The sequence below is a fragment of the Pelodiscus sinensis genome, chromosome 4 (genome assembly GCF_049634645.1).
Source record: "Pelodiscus sinensis isolate JC-2024 chromosome 4, ASM4963464v1, whole genome shotgun sequence".
NCBI classification, from domain to species: Eukaryota; Metazoa; Chordata; order Testudines; family Trionychidae; genus Pelodiscus; species Pelodiscus sinensis.
The window spans coordinates 71,363,921-71,384,576 of record NC_134714.1 but is presented as its reverse complement, the minus strand read 5'-3'; the positions used below and the strand labels follow the sequence as shown (position 1 = coordinate 71,384,576).

Here is a 20,656-nt window from a genome sequence, read left to right as displayed (position 1 = left end):
TGCAGAGGAGGGAGGATCATAGTCTATTTTCTAAATATGCAGGCAGACTTTCCCAGTATCTTAGCTCAGTCAGGAATTTGCATTCCAGACAAGCTTCCTATCTCAATATAACAAACAGACTAGCCTAATCTGGACAGGATTACCTGACAGTTTCCACAGGGCTAAGGCCTCCTGAGGCAAGAATTAAAAGCCTACTATGTGGTTAGTTCTATTGCAGGGGTTGTTTGGTTTCTAATGCAATGCCAAACCTATGAAGAAACAGGTGGCCCACTGAACCGCAGGAGGTGTAGACTTACCCTGTCAAAATGATTGAAGGAGGCCCGGAATTCATTCATCTGCTCCTGGCTGATTCCTTTGGCATCACGGGTCAGAATTTGATTTTCCACTTCATTGATGGTTCTAGCAATTGTTGTAAGCAACTGCTCCCAGCCCACTCGAATATGCTGAAGGAGAAAGGACAAGACTTTTTTTTTAGAAAGTAGCACCTTCTGCATCTGGAGACCTTGGTTTGATTGTGTTAATCATGCAAGTTAAGTGATTTTGATGGTCAGGGCCTGGGAAACCCACTTGCTCAAAAAACTCCTCTTTCACTCTGGGCATGTGCCATCAACTTCTTAAAAATATGGACCTTAATTTTAAAGAGTTTTTAGCTTTCAGTCATGCAGAAAACCCTTTAAGCGTGAACTGAGTGTAAACTGATGCCCAGATGTCTTCCTAGGTCTGACACTCACTTCTCCAGTGTCTCTATTATAGCACAGATTTTCACCAGATACAGAAATAAGAAGTGACACAGTCTGTTGCCAAAGTGAAATTGACAGGAATCTGGTTAGTTTTAGGATGCTGTTGGTTGGGTGTTTCTAGCAGCAGCACTGAAGCTATTAACTAGGGAGAAGGAACAAAAGATCAGAGTCTGTCAAAGACCTGCAGTAGCAGAGACACCTTGCTATGCCAGGAAGATATAGAGGGGAAAAACAGTGAGATAAAGGTTCTCTTTCCAGCTTCATTTTCTCAGGCACAGTTCCTGGTTGGGACCTCTAAGGACCAGTGCATCTTTGTTCCACCAATTCTTTGCCTGTGGCATATTCTAATCTAGCTTCCTAGAAGCTGTAATACTTGGGTTAAATTTTGGTTATTGGGTTAGTGTGTGGATGCTGGATGGTGCAGATGGCCTGTGACACTCAAGTCACCAGATTACAGGATATGTGGTCCCTTCTGGCCTTAAATTCCATGATTATGAGACATCTACTAGCCAGAGAGTGATACAAAAGTTTAAGGCCCTCACTGCCTGCAGACAGTGGGGCCATACCTAGTCTGGATCTCAGCAGTCTGGCAAGTGGTGAAGTACTCAGTATTGGCCCTGGAATGGACCCCACTTTTCATATCAGGCTGTGGCCACTAGTACATGTAGTCCTCTAGCTATTAGGTATGTGGCACAATTTCTCAGGTATGTGTATATACATGTACGTACACACACACAGGTGGATGGTTGGATGGGAGAGGAGAAGATTGATCGAAGAAGTTAGAAAAAAGTACACAATAGCTACAAAGCAAGGAGAAGGAGAGAGACAATTTAGGGGAGGAGGCAGAAAACTCAATAGAGAAAGGGAAATTAGAAAACACATGGAAGACATCTTAGGAAAAGATGCACCAGAAATAATTATAGCAAAGTGTAAAGAAGCGAGGAAAGGAAAGTCAATCCTAAACAGAGATGTGTAGTAAGCAGAGCTGGTTGAATGGTATTTGCTGAATATATTTGGGGAATTTCTCCAGTATTTGTCAAACAGTTTATTCAAAAATACTTTATGGAACTCAACTAGCTCTATTGATGGTCTAATACTAGTTAGCTAGTATCACTTAAGTTAATTGCATATTACAGTCAGGTGTTATCTTCTATTATTTAACCAGCCCCAATAAGAACATTTTTAAAAAACCATTAGGTAGGGAGTTAATTTGCAATGTTACAATGAAATATGGAGCACAGTAACAATCCATAGCTGTCTTATTCCTTGAAACTTCAGGAAGCATTACCTGAAGTGAGGTCAGAGGTGGGACTGTCTGTATGTTGCATTCTTTCACCTCACACATTGTATGTTTTGTTTATTTAGATTTTAAATTCTTTGAGGCAACAGTCTCCTGCTATGTTTGGGGTCTCTAGGCATTATCATAGTACAAATAACGTATGACCTATCCATACCACCACCACCACCACCAGTTATTAACCTATCTATACCACCACCACCACACTGGCTATAAGGATTTGGCATCCAGCTATCAAATAGCAGGCTAATAAGTGTCAGGCAAATGTATAATATATATTGTGGTCTTAACTGATCCCCATCTACCATCTGCTGAACTCACAACTGCCCAGGAAGGACTCAGGACTGGATTAGCATAGAGAGCTGCAGGTCTGAACTGAGGAGTACTGGCAGGGTACTGTGGGTAAAGCAGTGCTGTCAGTTCCTCATTTTCATGAGTGTGACGTTTAGCCAAGGGTTTTGGAAGAGAATCTGGGTAATAGGGGAATGCTCATCTGGCCAACACAACTTAGGTTGTTTTGTATGCCCGGATTAAAACACAGCAGTCCAAAGGATTCTCCCAGCATTTACCTCCATGGTATAGTTGGTGTGCTTATTGTCAAAGATGAGTGCTTCCTGAATCTGCTGGTGGTCTCCCTCCAGCTGGTCAATCTTTGGTTTGTAGTTAACAATGCTCTTCTCATACTGCCGCAGGTGGCTGAGCTGGTCCTCCAGGGTCCCATGCATCTCTATGGAAATGCGGCCGATCTCCTGCATAAACAAACCCAAGGGAGTTGGGCCCATTAGACGGACAAGCCTCAACATGTGCAGTATCTACATATTCCTCATATGGGATGAAATGTTTCAGCAACAAGTCATGTAGACTTGAGAGAACAGAATCTAATTTTGTGGCTTGGAAGAAGATAAACATATGAGGTCAGACCCTCATATGCTACAAAACACTGTGGCTCTACTGAAGTCAGTGGAACTAAACCAGTTTACGTCAGCTGCTGGTTCACTGTGTTATGAGCCTCGAGGCTGGAATTTCCCTTCCTCCTTAACCAGTTTGTGCGCTCACCACATCAGACACGTTATTTTCTCACACTTTGTCACATACGCCAAGACCCAATCACCAGACTATTTGGTGCTCTCTGGAAAACCTCATCACCCCTGTCCTTTAAGTAGACCAATCAACAGTAACTTCTGAGTGAGAAGGTTTACCCTCCTTCCCTTCCATCCTCTGCACTTCCCAGTAGGAAGAGGAAAAGGCACCTTCAGCAGGACTTAACCATCCCGCCCTGAAAAATAGAAGTCAGGTTTCAGAATAGGAGTCCAAGTCTCTTGTAGGCTTTGCCAAGTATGACCTCTAAAATGAGCACATGAAACCTTAGACTGCACATTCAGCCAAAATGAGACGTGTCTTCTCACTTTGCAGGTACAATTTACACCTGGAAAATAAATTGTGGGTGCATATCCGAGTAGGTCACTTCAAAGACCATTATTCCACACATCCACCCCTCAACATCTACCAGAATCATCTAGAGAACAGCATGTGTGCAGGGCAACGACACCTGCCATGGTTGGAAACAGGCAGTTACTTCATACCATACAACTCCTCCTTCTCCATCCCCAGTAAAACAATGGCAAATGTTATAATACAGCCAGACTTCAAAAGATAGGGACATGAAATAAGGTGACTTATATGAACCCATTTTAGTGCCAATCAGAAACTTGCCACACAAGAGCTAATCTCCGTACGTGGTAGGGATGTAAAATCCCCTTTAATCAGTTAACTGCTTGAACATTATGTTTAACCACTTAAACAGGCCAGGGTTGCTCTGTCTGGGCTGGAACATCTGTGGGGAAAATCAAATAACTCCAATTGTGTCTAAGGGGAGACACTGGAGGAAATCAAAACTCTTTAAAAGAAAACTGCTGTAAGGGTTAAAAGTTTTCCAGACCTCTCTTCCTGTGTCAGAGTGGAATCATCTAAACTCTAATCAAAGACCCTTACAAATGCCTATCTCAAATTCACCCGTTAAAGGTAGGCTTACCAGTTAACCTTTTACATCCTTAGTACTTGGACAATGGATTGGGGATTTAGAGATGACAGAAGATGGAAAAGGAGGGCTGCTGGGAACAGTTGGAACTCAGAGGAGCAATTGAATTATATGTTAACGCCTCCAACTGTGCCCCTTGAGTCACTGATCCAAAGAACAGTAACAGCACTGGAGTTTCCTCAAGGCAGATAAACAGCCGAAACCAAGGGGATCCAATGAAGTGGACTCACTAGTTGGCAACCTCTGATATGAAAGATGAAGGCATAGCTGATTGCGCTGGAAATCATCTCACTACGTTTACAATAATTAATAGTCATTCAAAGGACAAGGAGTAAGCTGACCAACACTTTTCTTTTCCTCAGGTAGGAGAGAGATCAAGATGCTTTCCCCCCACAGTGTATCTGCTGCCCTGCTTACTTCACGCTCTTATCTCTGTGCTCCCTCTCTCATAGCTTTTTTCTCCTCCCATGTCTAGCACTGACTCTCTTCTTAAATGTTTTCCTTTGAGATCCCCCATCAGCACTAACCTTCTTGTATTCTTCTATCATTGACACAACTTACCTTAATTCAGATCTTAGCTAAAAACTTCTCCCTTAAAATCCTCTCTCGTCTATTGCTGCTTTACCACATAATTGCATTTATTTTGTAGTGTATTTTGAAACAAATGGCATGAAAGTAGTTATACAAAATGAACTTCTGCTGTATGTGTGTAAACCAAGCTAGAAAGCCTTTGAATGTATCTCAGTGCCAGCTTCCCTTTCTCAAGGTCACATTTTTGTATTTGCTGCAAAGAGCAGGGAGAAAAAGTACCATGCATCAGATTAACCAGAGACAAATCTCTGCACACACTACCCACTGACTTTCCATAGAAGCCTCTTTTAGTAAAGCTCAAGGGCAGATTGCCCAATGACTGAAGGATGACAAAACCCAGAATGCCCCAGAGAAAGAGAGGGATGGAAACTGCTTCAAAATGAGTAAGATGCTACCTCCATCTTGGTTTGGATCCAGGGCCCGATAACATTAGCCTGTGCGCCAAATTGTTTGCGGAGTCGTTCATTTTGTTGCTGGCGTGCATGCTCCTCCATCAGGGCTTGATCCCTTCGGGGAACTAACTGCCGCACCTGTAGAAAAAATGCCAAGGCACAGTTTGTGTTTCACATGCAGCAAGCTAGACACAATGCACTCTGAAACCAATGCAGCAAAAGGGTGTGGTTAAGTAAGTTGAAAGTGTCTGGGTTGGGCTAGATGGCTTGGGGGATGGGCAGTAGGACACAAAACCTGTCTTCTCTAGGGGCAATGGTTCAAATACAGCCCAGGTTGTATCTAACTGAAAGAAGGTAACATCCCAATACTTTATGGTAGCCTGCATTAAATGAATTGAGGGGCTTTGTTCAATTGCCATTGGGCCACAAAGGTCATCACCACAGCTGCTGTTAGGATACCATCTTTCATCAGCACAAGAAGTGAATAAAAGAAGATCCAAGTTCTCCTCTTTAGCCGGCACTCTGAAAACACACCATGTGCGATGGGCAGAGTCTGTGCTCTGAGGTGATACTGAGGATTCTCTCTTTTGGGTTTTTGGTTGGTAGGTCTTGTCACCTTCTCAGAGTCTAACTGGTCATCGTGTATAGGATCAGGAAGGAATTATCCCCCAGGGTCAGCCTGGCAGTGACCTTGGAGCATTTCACCTTCCCCTGCAGCAAAGAGTGCAGGTCACTTGATGGAATTATTAGGGTATATCTTACTTAATCATTTTGTTGCCATTGCAGGGGCCTTGGGCACTGGTGCATGTCAGTCCCTCCTATTCTCTGCCTGTGACTTGCAACAGGCTAGCCTGTGAGCTGTAATACTTTGGTTGTTGGGGCCAGTGTGTTGGCAACAGGTAATGTTGGTGGCCTATGATACACAGTAAGGCAAACTAGATGATCTGGTAGAATAGTGATAGAAATGTAGCTGTGTTAGTCTGGTGTAGCTGAAACAAAAAACAGGACTATGTAGCACTTTAAAGACTAACAAGATGGTTTATTAGGTGATGAGCTTTCGTGGGAAAGACCCACTTCCTCAGATCAAATAGTGGAAGAAAATTGTCACAACCATATATACCAAAGGATACAATTAAAAAAATGAACACATATGAAAAGGACAAATCAAATTTCAGAAGTGGTGTGTCATCACCTACAACCCCCAACTTAAACCTGTCCAACACATTATCAATAAACTACAGCCTATACTGGAACAGGATACTAAACTCTGAGAGGCTCTGGGAGACAGACCCATAGTCTCCTATAGACAACCACCTGACCTCAAGATGATTCTTACCAGCACCCACAGGACATACCACACTAATACCAACCCTGGTACCTCCCCTTGCAACAAACCCCGTTGCCAGCTTTGTTCACATATTCACTCTGCTGATACCATTATTGGACCCAACCAAGTGAGTTATAAGATCAAGAACACATATTCCTGCGCATCCAGAAATATAATTTATGCAATCATGTGCCGAAAGCGTCTGTCTGCTGTGTACATTGGACAAACGTCTCAGACACTTCGCCAAAGGATCAATGCCCACAAAACAGATATTAGACAGGATCACAAAGAAAAAACAGTTTCTTGCCATTTCAACCAGAAAAGACATTGTCTCAACGACTTGATTACCTGCATCCTGCTTCAAAGACCTTTTAAGGCTTCACTTCAAAGAGAATCCTCTGAACTGTCATTCATGCTTAAATTCGACACTTCACACTCAAATTTGAATAAAGGCACTAATTATCTTACCCATTACAAAGATAACTTCCCCACTTATCACCTCTAATATCATTAGCTCACAGACATTTACCTCCCCCCTCCCCCATCCCCTTTCTGTTCTGAAATTTGATTTGACCTTTTCATATATGTTCATTTTTTAAATTGTATCCTTTGGTATATATGGTTGTGACAATTTTCTTCCACTATTTGATCTGAGGAAGTGGGTCTGGCCCCACGAAAGCTCGTCACCTAATAAACCATCTTGTTAGTCTTTAAAGTGCTACATAGTCCTGTTTTTTATTTTAGATGATCTGGTGAGCCCTTCTGACCTTACACTAGATTTCTAGCTGAGCAGTGTACACTGGACTAGGGATTTGATATTTAAGCCAGCTCACCGTAAGCACTGGCTCCCATCTCTCCTGCCCATGCTGCCGCCTCCGTTACACTTCTCTTCCCACCTTATATAAAATGTGTATCCACTGAAAATTTCAGCGGGTACACATTTACCAAAGTAAATACATTTTAACATCCCTACACTGGACAGGAGAATTTAGAAAGGGAATAACTCACTTTTTGGGGTAATAAAATAAGCTGAACATCTCCCTTACAGAGGAAGTGCAAGGCTCCAAATACTCACGTGGTCCCATTTGCCATTGATTTCCTGTGGGGTGATGGTAGTGTAGGGATTAGTTCCTGCCATGTTGACATGGTAGGTCTGGACAATCTTTGAGACTTCATTGTGGATCCCCAGGATGGCCTGTCGCTCCTTGTCGGCATCTGGCAAAGTGGCCTTGAACTGTTCATGGGCAGTGGTCAATCCCTGGAGAAGCGAGGCACCAGATAAGAAGAGCTATAGTCAGAGGACAGCCTGAATATTAAGGTGTTACTAAAAACACAGCGCAGTTAGGAAAATGTTCTGTAACTACATGAGAACAATCAATCTCTGATGGGAATCTGATGGGACCCAAGGCCAATTCCCAGCACGCAAAAGCCACTTTTATTGCACTCAAACACGTTTCAGACCCTCCTTGTTGGATTACAGCAGGCAGTTATGAGGCAAGTTACTTTTGCTGTCTTTGGTTCTATCCTATACTGGCTAGCTACTGAGAACTTCAGAAAACATATCATGGACATCTTGCTTTAGACTCTACTGGGCTGATTTTCCCACAATGCTTGATCATTGAAATGAGGGTTGAGAATGCTCAATGACTTTTGAAAAAAGACCACTCACTAGAATTACTTTATAGCAGGTGGGTAACTAATGGAGTGCTCACACAAATAGGCTTTTGTTTTCTCCAGGCAGGGCTGTACCAGAGCCACATCTAATATGGTTACAGTGGAATCAACAGAAGCAGGCTTAAGTGTGTTCAGAGATCACAACTAGGTGAACATCTTTCAGCCCTGAGAAAATGGCAAATTCCCATTGGTGAAGTGCTCTGTTGCTGGAAATGGCTCCCTCTCCATAACCACAACTAATGCTTTCAGTCCCTTTTAGTGCTTCAAATGCCTAACTATACTTTGAGGTGGTCTGGGGAACATTTGCAAAAGTCTGTGGACAGCTGGCTAGTCACTTGGGCTTCGCTCATTTCCAGCCATTTCTAGGATTTTAATTCTAAGAACATGGAAGCCTGTAAAAGAGGGGACATACCAAGGAAAGAAATTCAGGAGGAGAGGTGGCAAAGGGGACCAGGAAATAGAGGCGCATGTACGGAGATAGAGAGGTGAACAGTACAGACAGGGAAGAGGAAATGAAGAATGAGAGCAGAATGTGTGGCTGATAACCTACTTGTGTTATACAAGTAAACAATTTCCTATATAATCAACTATTGTGATGTCCACAGGGATGTAATTCAAGTATGAATGGAGGAGGTAGTCCATGCACTTTAGCAAACAGGTCTGTAACTCAGTAATAGGGCTCAAGTTAAGTCAGTATCATTTCACATCCTGCCCAGTAGCTCATGGTCACTGCTAGTGCTACAGGAACCGCACCCAAGAAGCCAACCGTGCACTGCGCATTCTCTCTCATGTGCAATGTTGCTGTGAGACATCCCCACAATGATCAAACTGCAAAATGACCGACTCGTACCCTGATGGCCAACATATTAGTAACTCCCATGCAAAACCACCCTGTTTCTCCATCTCAGCCCCTAGTCCAAGCAAATACATGTACTATCTGCTCTCTTCACAAGTGCTAGTCTAGCAGGAATGCTCTTCAAAACCCAGAAAGGCAAGCGGGGACACTGAGGTCTAAAGATAATGGGGAGCTACTATAAGCTCATTCCATAGCATCTTGGTAGGGGAGAAGAAGATGAGTTGTCATAGTCTCCAATGGAGATTTGAAAGCTTTGGCCCTCAAGAGTTTCACAGTAGCAAAAGGGAGAGCACAGTATTCAGCAGTCTGGTACAGACCTAGCGCAGCCTTGCCTCCCCCCCCCTCCCCAAAGAGAGGACCAGAGGAACTGAGCATGGGAAATTATGGGACTGTTGGCATAGCATGCAGGGCCTGAGAGAAGATTTAAGCTCTCTTCATTAGGATAAGAATGCATGATCCTCTTGACTCTCAGTCACTTATAAAAAAAACCCTCACACCACCTTGTAAAAACCACATTCAAATCTTGTTATCCAGTAAGAATAGCGTATATTTGGCTTACATCCATTTGAATCCAGATTTTCTGAAGAAGTTGAGAAAAACATTCAATTTTTTCCCTCAAAGATCACTAGATGGAACAGAAGCACCAGAACACCATAAGACACCACCTACCATAATGAAGTACAACATGTGGTCTGATTGCACACAAACACACCTCAGGGGAACGACTTGCATGTACCTGGATCTCCTCTATGGTATGAACAATGAAGGTGTCCTGTAGATCCTCCATAGCCCCCTCCATCCAGTTATTGAAAGGCGCGGCTCGTTTGGCATATTCCAGGTAGAGTTGGTCAATTGTCTCCAGCAGCTTCTCTGTCCTCTGGAATTCCCACAAAGAAGAAAAAGGATTAGGGAATACTGAGATTTGGATCAGGATTAAGACACTACACATTGCAAAGGGCTAAGGAGAGCCTTCCTCTTATGTCTGTCTCCTCCCCCACTCCTTGCCATGGCCCTCATTTCTGAATGTTCTCAAACGGAAATTACTTTATAAGTGTTCCTGCATTTATGTCTGGAGCTGTAAAGACCAACTTCTTAAATATTTTTGATTTGCATATACTTAAATCAGCTAACTGAACCATAACATTCTGTTATGTAATCACGTCATTACACAAGATTAATTTCCCCCTCTTTTTTTTTACTTATCTATTTTTTTTGCAAGAATAACCTTCCCAAAAGAGAGCTAAATTATAAAATGGAGGAATGCCAAGAGACTGAGACATCTTATGCAACACACAGGTGCCAAATCTACTTATACAGTAGGCTAGAAGAGTATAGTTTACTAATCTGGAAACCTGAGCTTTGGGAAATAGTTTGATGATCGGAAGCTTACTGCTAGTGTGCATTGGAGCTAGTGTCTATATACTAGGAAAGGAGTCTGCATGTATGGCATGTATGGCATCCTATTGATGAATGGATGAAATCATGGAGTGGTCCTAGAAGTTATCTCCAGGTCAGCAGAAAATGATACATGAAAAGGGCGGTGGAGGGGAGAGGGAACCATGTGTCTGTTGCACCATGACACTCAACTTCAAGTTTCTTACAAGCAAGGAACTAGAGAGGAACTGAAAGGTGCTCTCTGCTGGATGACTTTGTAATCCCAAGGGCAAGGATCTGCAAGGTTTCAACAGTCTTCTGGAACAATGGGGATGGGAATCTTCTGTCACAAGAGGTGCACAAGTTACACATGATCAATTTTCTGAAGTGGGGAAAGGAAGCATGGGTAGATGTCCACTGAGCCATTTATCCAGGCAATATAATAGATTGCCTTAAATCAGCTAAAATAGAGAACTCTATAATAATGGGGGATTTTAATTACCCCCATATTGACTGGATACATGTCACCTCAGGAAGAGAAGAGGAGATAAAATTTCTCAATGGCTTAAATGACTGCTTCTTGGAGCAGCTGGTGCAGGAACCCACAAGGGGAGAGGCAATTCTCGATTTAGTCCTGAGTGGAGTGCAGGATCAGGTCCAGGAAATAACCGTTACAGGACCGCTTGGGAATAGTGACCATAATATAATAACATTCAACATTCCTGTGGTGGGAAGAACACCTCAGCAGTCCAGCACCCTGGCATTTAATTTCAAAAAGGGGAATTACACAAAAATGAGGAGGTTAGTTAAACAGAAATTAAAAGGCACAGTGGCTAGAGCCAAATCCCTGAAAGCTGCATGGAAACTTTTTAAAGACACCATAATAGAGGCCCAACTTAAATGTATACCCCAAATTAAAAAACATAGCAAGAGACCTAAAACAGTGTCACCGTGGCTTAACCACCATGTAAAAGAAGCAGTGAGGGACAAAAAGTTATCTTTTAAGAAGTGGAAGTCCAATCCTAGTGAGATAAATAGAAAGGAACATAAACACTGTCAAATCAAGTGTAAAAATGTAATAAGAAAAGCAAAAAAAGATTTTGAGGAACGGCTAGCCAAAAACTCAAAAAGAAATAACAAAATGTTTAAGTACATTAGAAGCAGGAAGCCTGCTAAAAAACCTGTGGGTCCCCTAGATGATCAAGCTATAAAAGGAGCAATCAAGGACGATAAAGCCATTGCAGAGAAACTAAATGATTTCTTTGCTTCAGTCTTCACGGCTGAGGACGTTGGGGAGATTCCCGAATCTGCACCGTCCTTTGTGCATGGTGAATCTGAGGAACTGTCCCGGATTGAAGTGTCATTAGAGGAGGTTTTGGAACAAATAGAAAAACTTAATGTTAACAAATCTCCGGGACCGAATGGCATTCATCCAAGGGTTCTGAAAGAACTCAAATGGGAAATTGCGGAGCTATTATCTGTAGTTTGTAACCTATCCTTTAAATCGGCTTCCGTACCTAATGACTTGGAAGGTAGCCAACGTGACACCAATATTTAAAAAGGGCTCTAGAGGCGATCCTGGCAATTACAGACCAGTAAGTCTAACTTCAGTACTGGGCAAATTAGTCGAAACAATAGTAAAAGAACATGTAGAAGAACATAATTTGTGGGACAAAAGTCAACATGGTTTCTGTAAAGGGAAATCCTGTCTTACTAATCTATTAGAGTTTCTTTGAAGGGGTTAACAAGCATGCGGATAAGGGGGATCTAGTAGATATAGCATACTTGGATTTTCAGAAAGCCTTTGACAAGGTTCCTCACCAAAGGCTCTTGTGTAAATTACATGGCCATGTGATAAGAGGAAAGGTCCTTTCTTGGATTGAGAACTGGTTAAAAGACAGGAAACAAAAGTTAGGAATAAATGTTAAATTTTCAGATTGGAGAGGGGTAACTAGTGGTGTCCCCCAAAGGTCAGTCCTGGGACCAATCCTTTTCAACTTATTCATAAATGATCTGGAGAAAGGGGTAAGCAGTGAGGTAGTGAAGTTTGCAGATGATACAAAACTGTTTAGGATAGTCAAGACAGAAGCAGACTGTGAGGGACTCCACCAAACTCAGTGATTGGGCAGCAAAATGGCAAATGAAATTTAATGTGGATAAGTGTAAAGTAATGCACATTGGGAAAAATAACCCCAACTATACATACAGTATGATGGGGGCTAATTTGGCTACGACAAATCAGGAAAGGGATCTTGGAGTTATCGTGGACAGTTCTCTGAAAACTTCCACGCAGTGTGCAGCGGCGGTCAAAAAGGCAAATAGGATGGTAGGAATTATTAGGAAAGGGATAGAAAATAAGACACAGAATATCTTACTGCCCCTGTATAAAACTATGGTATGCCCAAATCTAGAATACTGTGTACAGATGTGGTCTCCTCACCTCAAAAAAGATATTTTGGCCTTGGAAAGGGTTCAGAAAAGGGCAACTAAAATGATTAGGGGTTTGGAACGGGTCCCATATGAAGAGAGGTTAATGCGACTGGGACTTTTCAGTTTAGAAAAAAGGAGACCGAGGGGGGATATGATAGAGGTCTATAAAATCATGAGTGGTGTGGAGAGGGCCGATAAAGAAAAGTTATTTATTAGTTCCCTAAATAGAATAGAGGTCACCAAATGAAATTAATGGGTAGCAGGTTTAAAACGAATAAAAGAAAGTTCTTCTTCACACAGCGTGTAGTCAACCTGTGGAACTCCTTGCCAGAGGAGGCTGTGAAGGCTAGGACTATAATAGAGTTTAAAGAGAAGCTAGATAATTTCATGGAGGTTAGGTCCGTAAAAGGCTATTAGCCAGGGGATAAAATGGTGTCCTTGGCCTCTGTTTGTCAGAGGCTGGAGAGAGATGGCAGGAGATAAATCGCTTGATCATTGTCTTCGGTCCACCCCCTCTGGGGCACTTGGTGCTGGCCACTGTCGGTAGACAGGATACTGGGCTAGAAGGACCTTTGGTCTGACCCAGTATGGCCGTTCTTATGTTTTTATGTTCTTATATTGGCATGGTTTTAAATTTGCATCATATCCCTGGTTCATTGAATTATCTGAATTGCATGGTCTTTGTTTAAATTGGATCATAAGCTCCTTGGGCCACAGGAATGTCTTATGAAGACGACTACATTCCTGAGTGGGTATAACACTTGATGGTGCTGACAGTCAGCCCTGAAGAGTGAAACTCTCCAATATCTCCTGTGCAAGCCCAGCATAGAGAGCAACAGTGCAAGATTCCTCCAGACCAGCGTCTCAAGATCGATCTTGGTGACCACATCTTACCTCTAAGGCTTCTCTACGTTTCTGGGTTAAAGCACCCAGATTGTCCCATTGGTCACATATCTTCTGGCATCTGGCGTTGACACTTGGTGAGTCATAATAGTCCAGCTCACTAATAAGCAACAAAAAGGAAAAATTAAACAAAGATAGCCAGGAGAGGAACTAGCAACAATTTGCCATCAATCTCAGAGAATGGAAGTAATCAAATACCCTCATGACCTCTAATGAGAAGACTGTAGAGACCAAGAGTACCCAGCTTTGGATCCATTACACATGATGTTACAGAGTGATATTGTATAATCACACTCCAAACACCACTATATGGAAACTATAACATAGAAAAGAAACCCACTGTGATTTCCACAGAACATTTTCCAATTAATGGTGCAGGTTGGGAAGATTTGGGCAAATGGGCTAGGAGAGAAAAGCTGAGACTTCACTCCAAGTTAAGAGTGGGTGGTTTTTGAGTATATAGACTGCCAAATGCATTCCAATTTCAGAATAGCATGCTTGTACAAGAGGCTGAGAAGGTCCTCACTGAGGATTCAAAGAGTGAGAAACCATGCTAATGGATGGAGAGTGCTACAGGCACCCTCTGAGCAATGAAGAACGCACAGGAGCAGCTGAGGTGCACAAAACGTTAACTTATGTAAAATAACCCCAGGATTAAAACGTGAATTGATACACCATACTCCCTGCCCTAGAGTCTAGAGCACACTGCCCGCAATGTTCTGTAAGAGTGAGGAGAGAGAAGAACACACACATCTTTCCATTGGTTCTGCACTTAGCAGGAAAGGAAGCTAGCTTGATGACATTCAGCCTCAGGGCAAAAGGCGGGCCACACAGCCCTGAATGCTGGGTAGGACAACTGACTTAAGTACTGAGTAAATGCAACACTTGAAAGAGTTGGATTGTCATCCCTGGAGAGTGCAGCTCTTCTATATCCTCTGACCAAGCACAGACAGCAGCTGGGCAGGCTCCTGACCACTCAACCAACATGTCTCAACCTTGATGTGTTAGAGTAGCTCCAGGAGAGAGGGGAGCTGCACATCCAGACTCTGTTAGTTGGCCTCTTTGCTGAGACTGCTAAGCAAAGAGCAATTCATGCCAATTTTGAGGGTGGTTTTTGAGAAGTGTGCTGAACCCTTTGTTCCCTCCTGCATTTCACACAGCTCAAAAGAGGATGATCTCTTCCATCCCAGGGTCAGGGCTCTCCAGCTAATTTGGCTGATATTCTGGGAGAGTTACTTTAATTCCTATTGACTAGCTGGCCTTAGTTCTCATCTTTGCTCAAACAGACTGAGAAGTAATGTGTCCCTCCCCTCCTGAGGTCAATATGGAAGCAACTCCTAAAATCTCTGCTGATGAAGGACTTATTCAACAAGCCTGATATTGTAAAGGAAACAGCTCCCCACTCCAGTAATGCTGATGTTACTTAGCCATGCTGTTCAAGTCAAGATGGGGTGGGTACTTACTCTTTAAGAACTGAAGACCACACTAAGTTGTGCTGGTTCTTATGCAGCCCCAGCTAATTCTTTTTCTCACACCCTCCCTATTGCCCAGCTCTTGCCTGTTTACAAACTGCCCTCAGACTGTGGCCACCCACACATCAGCGTCTCTGAACTGATGAGGCGCCATTTCCCCTGTGACCCCTGCATCACCCCTGTAGGAAGTAAAGCTGAAGCGCAGCATGCCCATCAGGAGCAAGGAACACCAGTCAGAGAATGCAGTCTGTACTGGGGGGCCCTGGCACTGGAGTCAGTCAGGAGTACAGGTGGTGCTCTAGCTGCTAGGCCAAGCATATAGTGCAGGGTGCTTAAAAGCATAGCGTTTTATTCATCTGCATAGGCCCCAGAGACCTAGCAATAGCACCTGCTTGAAATCTCACAATTCTGTGAACGATGGATCTGTCTCGCCTCCCTAGCAGATGGAGCAGGGCTTTATATACGAGGGAGGTTAAAAGGTTACAGGGTTGCCTTCTGGGTGCCCTTTCGAAGCTAACAAGAGAATAGAAACAACAGCCTAAAAAGCAATCTTAGCACTACTAATCTTTCCCACATCGTTTCCTAACCTGTTCTTCTCCTGTGTTTCAACCCGTCCTGCCCACTGATCAGAGGACAGCGTCCTCCCCTGTCAGAAATATTGGGATTTTCCTACATCCCTGCACTAAGTCTTAACAGCATGGCATCATGACGAAGCTGATTAGCCTCCAAGGTCCCCATTTTAGTTCCTAGAAAGGGAAATGCAGCAGGCGGCAGCCATACTTGAGTTCTTGTGCAATAGCAGCAATCTGCTCCACACGGTCCTGGTGAGCAGCCAGGTCGCTCTCAAAGGCCTCATGTTTCTTCAGCAGGGCCTTTATCTCTGACAGGGTAGCAGTTTCATAATCCTTATGCTGCAGCATTGCCTCCTTACCTACAGAGGGAGCCAAAGGACAGAATGAAACCAGTCAGTCATGGGTTATTCATGCCCAGGCCAACTACAAGCTTATACTCCCCCATGGTGGATCCACCACTACTCCAAAAGTAAGACAGGCCAGTTTAGAGAGTCACACCTCTCAGTCTCAGACGTATGATCTTGAATTGGAAGTATCAAGTATTTACTGTCAACAGCGCTGCTCAACTGAGTGCTGTCAGTCACACTAGGACCCAGATTCAGGTCTCTAGTTCGGAAGGGCAAACAGGACATGTGGTCACAAGGGAGAGTTGATAATCAAAATGTGGCCACATGAATATATTTTAGTTAAAGAATATATTTTATGGAATAAAGTTGTTACCACATTGCCAGAGAGATTCCAGAAGGATAATGAAGCGGTGCTCTAGCAGGGATATATATTTCAGGCGTAACACCAAAAGCAAATATTTGCCACAGGCCATCCAGTAGTTTTCTAGCTCAGATGATAGAGATGTACTGACAGTAGGCTCTATATGGTGGCAATTCTGACTATATTATTAGTTTGTAGAAGACCTAATTCAATGGAGTTCTGAATATAGTCCTTAGGTTCTACTTCTTTATGTTGCTATTTTCCTAGACCCAAATCTCTTCTCAATGCTAACATTACAATTTTTTTCCTTAAAAATGTGAGTGGAGTTGGTCCTCATGAAAGTCTCACACACACACACACACACACACACACACACACACACACACACACACACACACACACTTCCCCCCCCCCCCCCGGCACAAGCCAAGCAACCGGGTTGCCAGCTACAATACAAGCACCTCCTTCCATCTCTGCCAATTGATCTACATTTCCACACACAGTACTCTCTACCCTCTCTGTCCAGTTTTGTAAACTCAGTTATGCCAAACTAGACCTTCAAGGATGGAGACCAAACTAATATTAAAAAATGTATACCAACCCAGGTATCTTGATTAGAGCCGGGTGATTTGTTGTTATTATTAATATAAATATTGACAACAATAATAAATTATTATTATTATTATTGGCAAATAGTAAATTAGCTGAAAATGCATTTTTCAGGCCACCAGAACTATTCACAAATTCAGGTTGAATTCAATAAATACCTTCAGGTTGGAAAAAAAAAAATCAGAAATGGTTTTAACATTTTGTTTCAACTTTTCTATTCAAAGTAACACTTTCAAAATGAAATGTCAATCCAAATCATTTTGTTTAGAAACTGCCACTTCAGATCGAAGTATTTGTTTGATTTAAATGAATTTTTTTTCTGTCTCTCTCGAGTGAAGCAAGAACCAGACCAATTATTTGCTCAGCTCTAATCTAGATGTGAAAGACCAGTACAATCACTCCTGTGACACCCAATCCTTTCTATTCTTCAGATAGGCAATGGCATGTTTTCAGAGGTGAATGCTTTCAGAAGGAAGCATTAGGGTTGGCATTACCATCTGTCCAGGACTCGTGAATGGAAGCTTTCTGCCGGAACTTCTCAGCCAGGTGATCCAGCCTCTCTAGCCTTCGGATCTCATTCAACAGCCATTCCTCATAGCCCTTCTCAGCCTGCTCTAGGCCTCCCCATGCATTGTTTATGTCCTGCAGTGATGGAAAAGGTACAGCAGCATGAAGGAAGGGACTGGTACAGACAATGGGGAATGTTCTTCAGCATCATGCTTCGAGCATTCATCCAAGCAGGCCATAGGCTTCCAATCACTCTGTAGCAACAGGAGACTGTAGTCTGGCTTCACAGTAATGACATGTAGAGTTGCAGCAGGCTGATGATCTGAATGGATGGAGTGTGTTTAGCATGTCAGAACCACAGAACCCAAAAGAGACACTCTGTGAAGCACTTCCACTCACAGCATGTTATCTATGAATGCAGTGAAATGTCATGAGAGGCAGTCACATGCCTCCTAGTAGGTAAAAACCTCTTTGATCACTCCTCCACGCAAGAGATAAATAAAAAATTAGTTTGTGGCCTGAAAACAGATGCATCCAGCTTCACCTGATCATCAGTTTCACTGGCAGCAGCTAGCCAGGAGCCTGAGGGCCAGCCCTAATCTGCACACAGAGAAGCAGAGGACCACCACTCCCACCTTAATGTGGAGGAATAATCTGTTTGAAGACAACAGATCCCAGCGAGCAAATATCCCATCCTGGTCTACTACACTCAGATTAGCATGGAGTCCTGCATACAAAGACTAGTAGTTCATATTGAAAACGAGGGTGGCATGGGCACGCTTCTCTCATGTTTGTCTGCCCCATCTTCTACTCAAGAACTGTGAGCTCTCTGGGGCAAGGACCATCTTTTTCTTCTGTATTTGCATAATGGGATCCTCACCCACACCTAGAGCTCCTAGGCACTATGTTAATACAAAGAACATGGTCTAAAGTAGTAACCTTGATTCAGATGGGAACATGTTCTCGTCTTATGTCACACTCACCGAAACCATTTTCCCCTCTGAAGGCATGAACGCTGGCCTGTTGCTGAGCCGCAGCTTGGTCTGCAAAGTATTGAAATTGATTTCAAGCTGGCACTTCTCCTGGACTTTGGGAGGTTTGTGGAGGCGACGGTAATCCCGGAAGTCCTCCAATTTCTGCTGCATGGCTTGCATGGTGTTCTCGGGTGCCCGATTCTCCAGCCAGGGAATGGTACGGCGGATCCATTCCAGCAACTGGAAACAGCAAAGAGGAAAGGGAGGAGTCAGAATAGCTGCAAAATCATTAAGAACTAAGCCCCACGTGAAATAGGGAAATGGTTTAAGAAAAGGCTGCCAACCACTCTGTAGAAGTATGGTCTCATTGTAATATCTCCCCTGTATAAACGACCATGCTGAGGTGCTCTGTTACAGCACAGAAACCCTTGATGTAGTTCATTCATGGGTCAGCACTGCAGACTCAAGACCAAACTGTGTTCTCAGATCATGCTAGACCTTAACAGTGCTATTGTTTGGTTCAAAAACACTGCAAGCCTGTCAATATTTTAGCTCTCTTGGGCCTGTGCTCTTGTAACTGGTTTGCCCTCTCTGACCCAGAAAGGTCTATGCTGTAGAAATGAAGATACTGCCTCCATTTCCATTTTTCCACTCTGTGCTGACTTCAAAGAAGCTAGCTCTGAGAATAGTCTTCCACAACAAACAGCTGCTAGGGAGCCAGAAGGGAGATAACATAATGGGCAGCTCCATATTGAGCAAAAAGCTGCCACATGCTTTCCTACAAGTACAATGCAGTGGGATCTCATCACAGCCATCCCAAAACAACTCCGGTGGCTCCTAGTTCATTTTAAGATAATTTTTACAACTGTTCTCTTTGTACTCTGTCTTCCTCCAGCTAGGCTGATGCACTTTATCCCTTTGCTCTCCCTCTTGCTTTCTCTACCACAGGCCTCCTATGGTCGTTTCTGAGTCTCATAACTGTCTTTGTGTGAGCCTTCTCCCATGCAGCTCCTGCTGTCTGGAACAGTCTTCAGTTTCTATCCTATATAGACTCTTTCAAAATATTAGTGAATGCTTATGTCCTGTCCTTGCCTATACTTTTAACTTCTCCTCCTCATCATAATTTACTTAATGCTTACCACATGAAAGATGCTACACAAAAAAGTTGTACAGTATTGTGCTTCTTTTCTTAAAATTACTTTTTTCCTCTTTAGTTTTAGTAATACAATGATTTCGTTAATAAAATACAGTGTCTGAAGACAGTTCCACTCCAGATAGCCACCGTTTTAAAGTAGATTATGTTTGCCATCTGATATACTCCAGAGTCTTTCATTTTTACCCACTGGAAGAAAACACAGAATGTTGAGTACTAGAGATCTGGCTGTAGGTTTATAAGCATAGTGCTTTGTTTGTACAGATTATAGTACAATAGTGGTCCATGATTAGGGCTTTTAGGCTGTATGGTAACACACAAAACGCTGCCCAGGAACTGACATGACAACACCATGGATACCTACATCACTGGCCAGCTTTTCATAGTCTTCCATGAGCTGTTCATTCTCCTGATTGACTGCTAGCACTTTGCAAATACGATTGGCTGCTGTCTCCGCCTGTCAAACAGGAAACAAAACAGGAAAGGAAAAAGTGTAAAAACACCATCAACCAAAACTTGTGGTTTAACCTCCTGCTACGTACCTGTGGGGAAGGGTAAAGTATCCCATCCCTGGCTCTAGCAACCCATCTCTGGTCCAAAAGCATGTCTAGGCCACTTAGTTTTTCATTTGACTTTCTACCATAACTGATTTTTTTTTCTCCTCAGTTAAGTATCTCTGTAATGCACTCCAGTGGATTCAGCAACTGACCAGACAGCCTAACCCTGTCTGTCTCAGGACAATCAGAGTTCTGGGTCTTTTCTGAAATTATTCCTACAAGCCGTCCCTTTGAGATGGCCCAATTGCTCACTTATCAACAGGACCCAAACTTCCTTTAAGAAAGCACAAAGTAACTGGCATTCAGACTCCCTTTTCACTTCTACAGTTTGGTATTTCTAGGTAGCTGGGGATGCTGGGATAGGATTTCCTATAAAGGAGTGGTTCCCAACCTTTTTTTATACCGTGGACTGGCAAACCCATTCACAAACTTTTGGTGGACCAGTAACATTATGTTTGCATGTTTACATATTCATTATGCAC

The 20,656-nt window shown here is 43.1% G+C and overlaps 1 protein-coding gene across 6 annotated transcripts in view; it reads right to left on the bottom strand.

The window, feature by feature from the left end:
• ACTN1 (actinin alpha 1) overlaps nt 1-20,656 on the bottom strand; it is a 160,060-nt gene that overhangs the window by 7,808 nt on the left and 131,596 nt on the right. For all 6 annotated transcript variants that reach the window (XM_006130283.4, XM_006130285.4, XM_075927344.1 and 3 more), the window contains exons 9-18: nt 19,982-20,074; nt 18,474-18,704; nt 17,478-17,625; nt 15,875-16,025; nt 13,614-13,722; nt 9,652-9,792; nt 7,461-7,643; nt 5,062-5,196; nt 2,607-2,786; nt 297-443 (exon numbers count right to left, since the gene is read on the bottom strand). In XM_006130283.4, the coding sequence (XP_006130345.1) occupies nt 297-443; nt 2,607-2,786; nt 5,062-5,196; nt 7,461-7,643; nt 9,652-9,792; nt 13,614-13,722; nt 15,875-16,025; nt 17,478-17,625; nt 18,474-18,704; nt 19,982-20,074 (1,518 nt within the window). The remainder of the gene's footprint in view (nt 1-296; nt 444-2,606; nt 2,787-5,061; nt 5,197-7,460; nt 7,644-9,651; nt 9,793-13,613; nt 13,723-15,874; nt 16,026-17,477; nt 17,626-18,473; nt 18,705-19,981; nt 20,075-20,656) is intronic.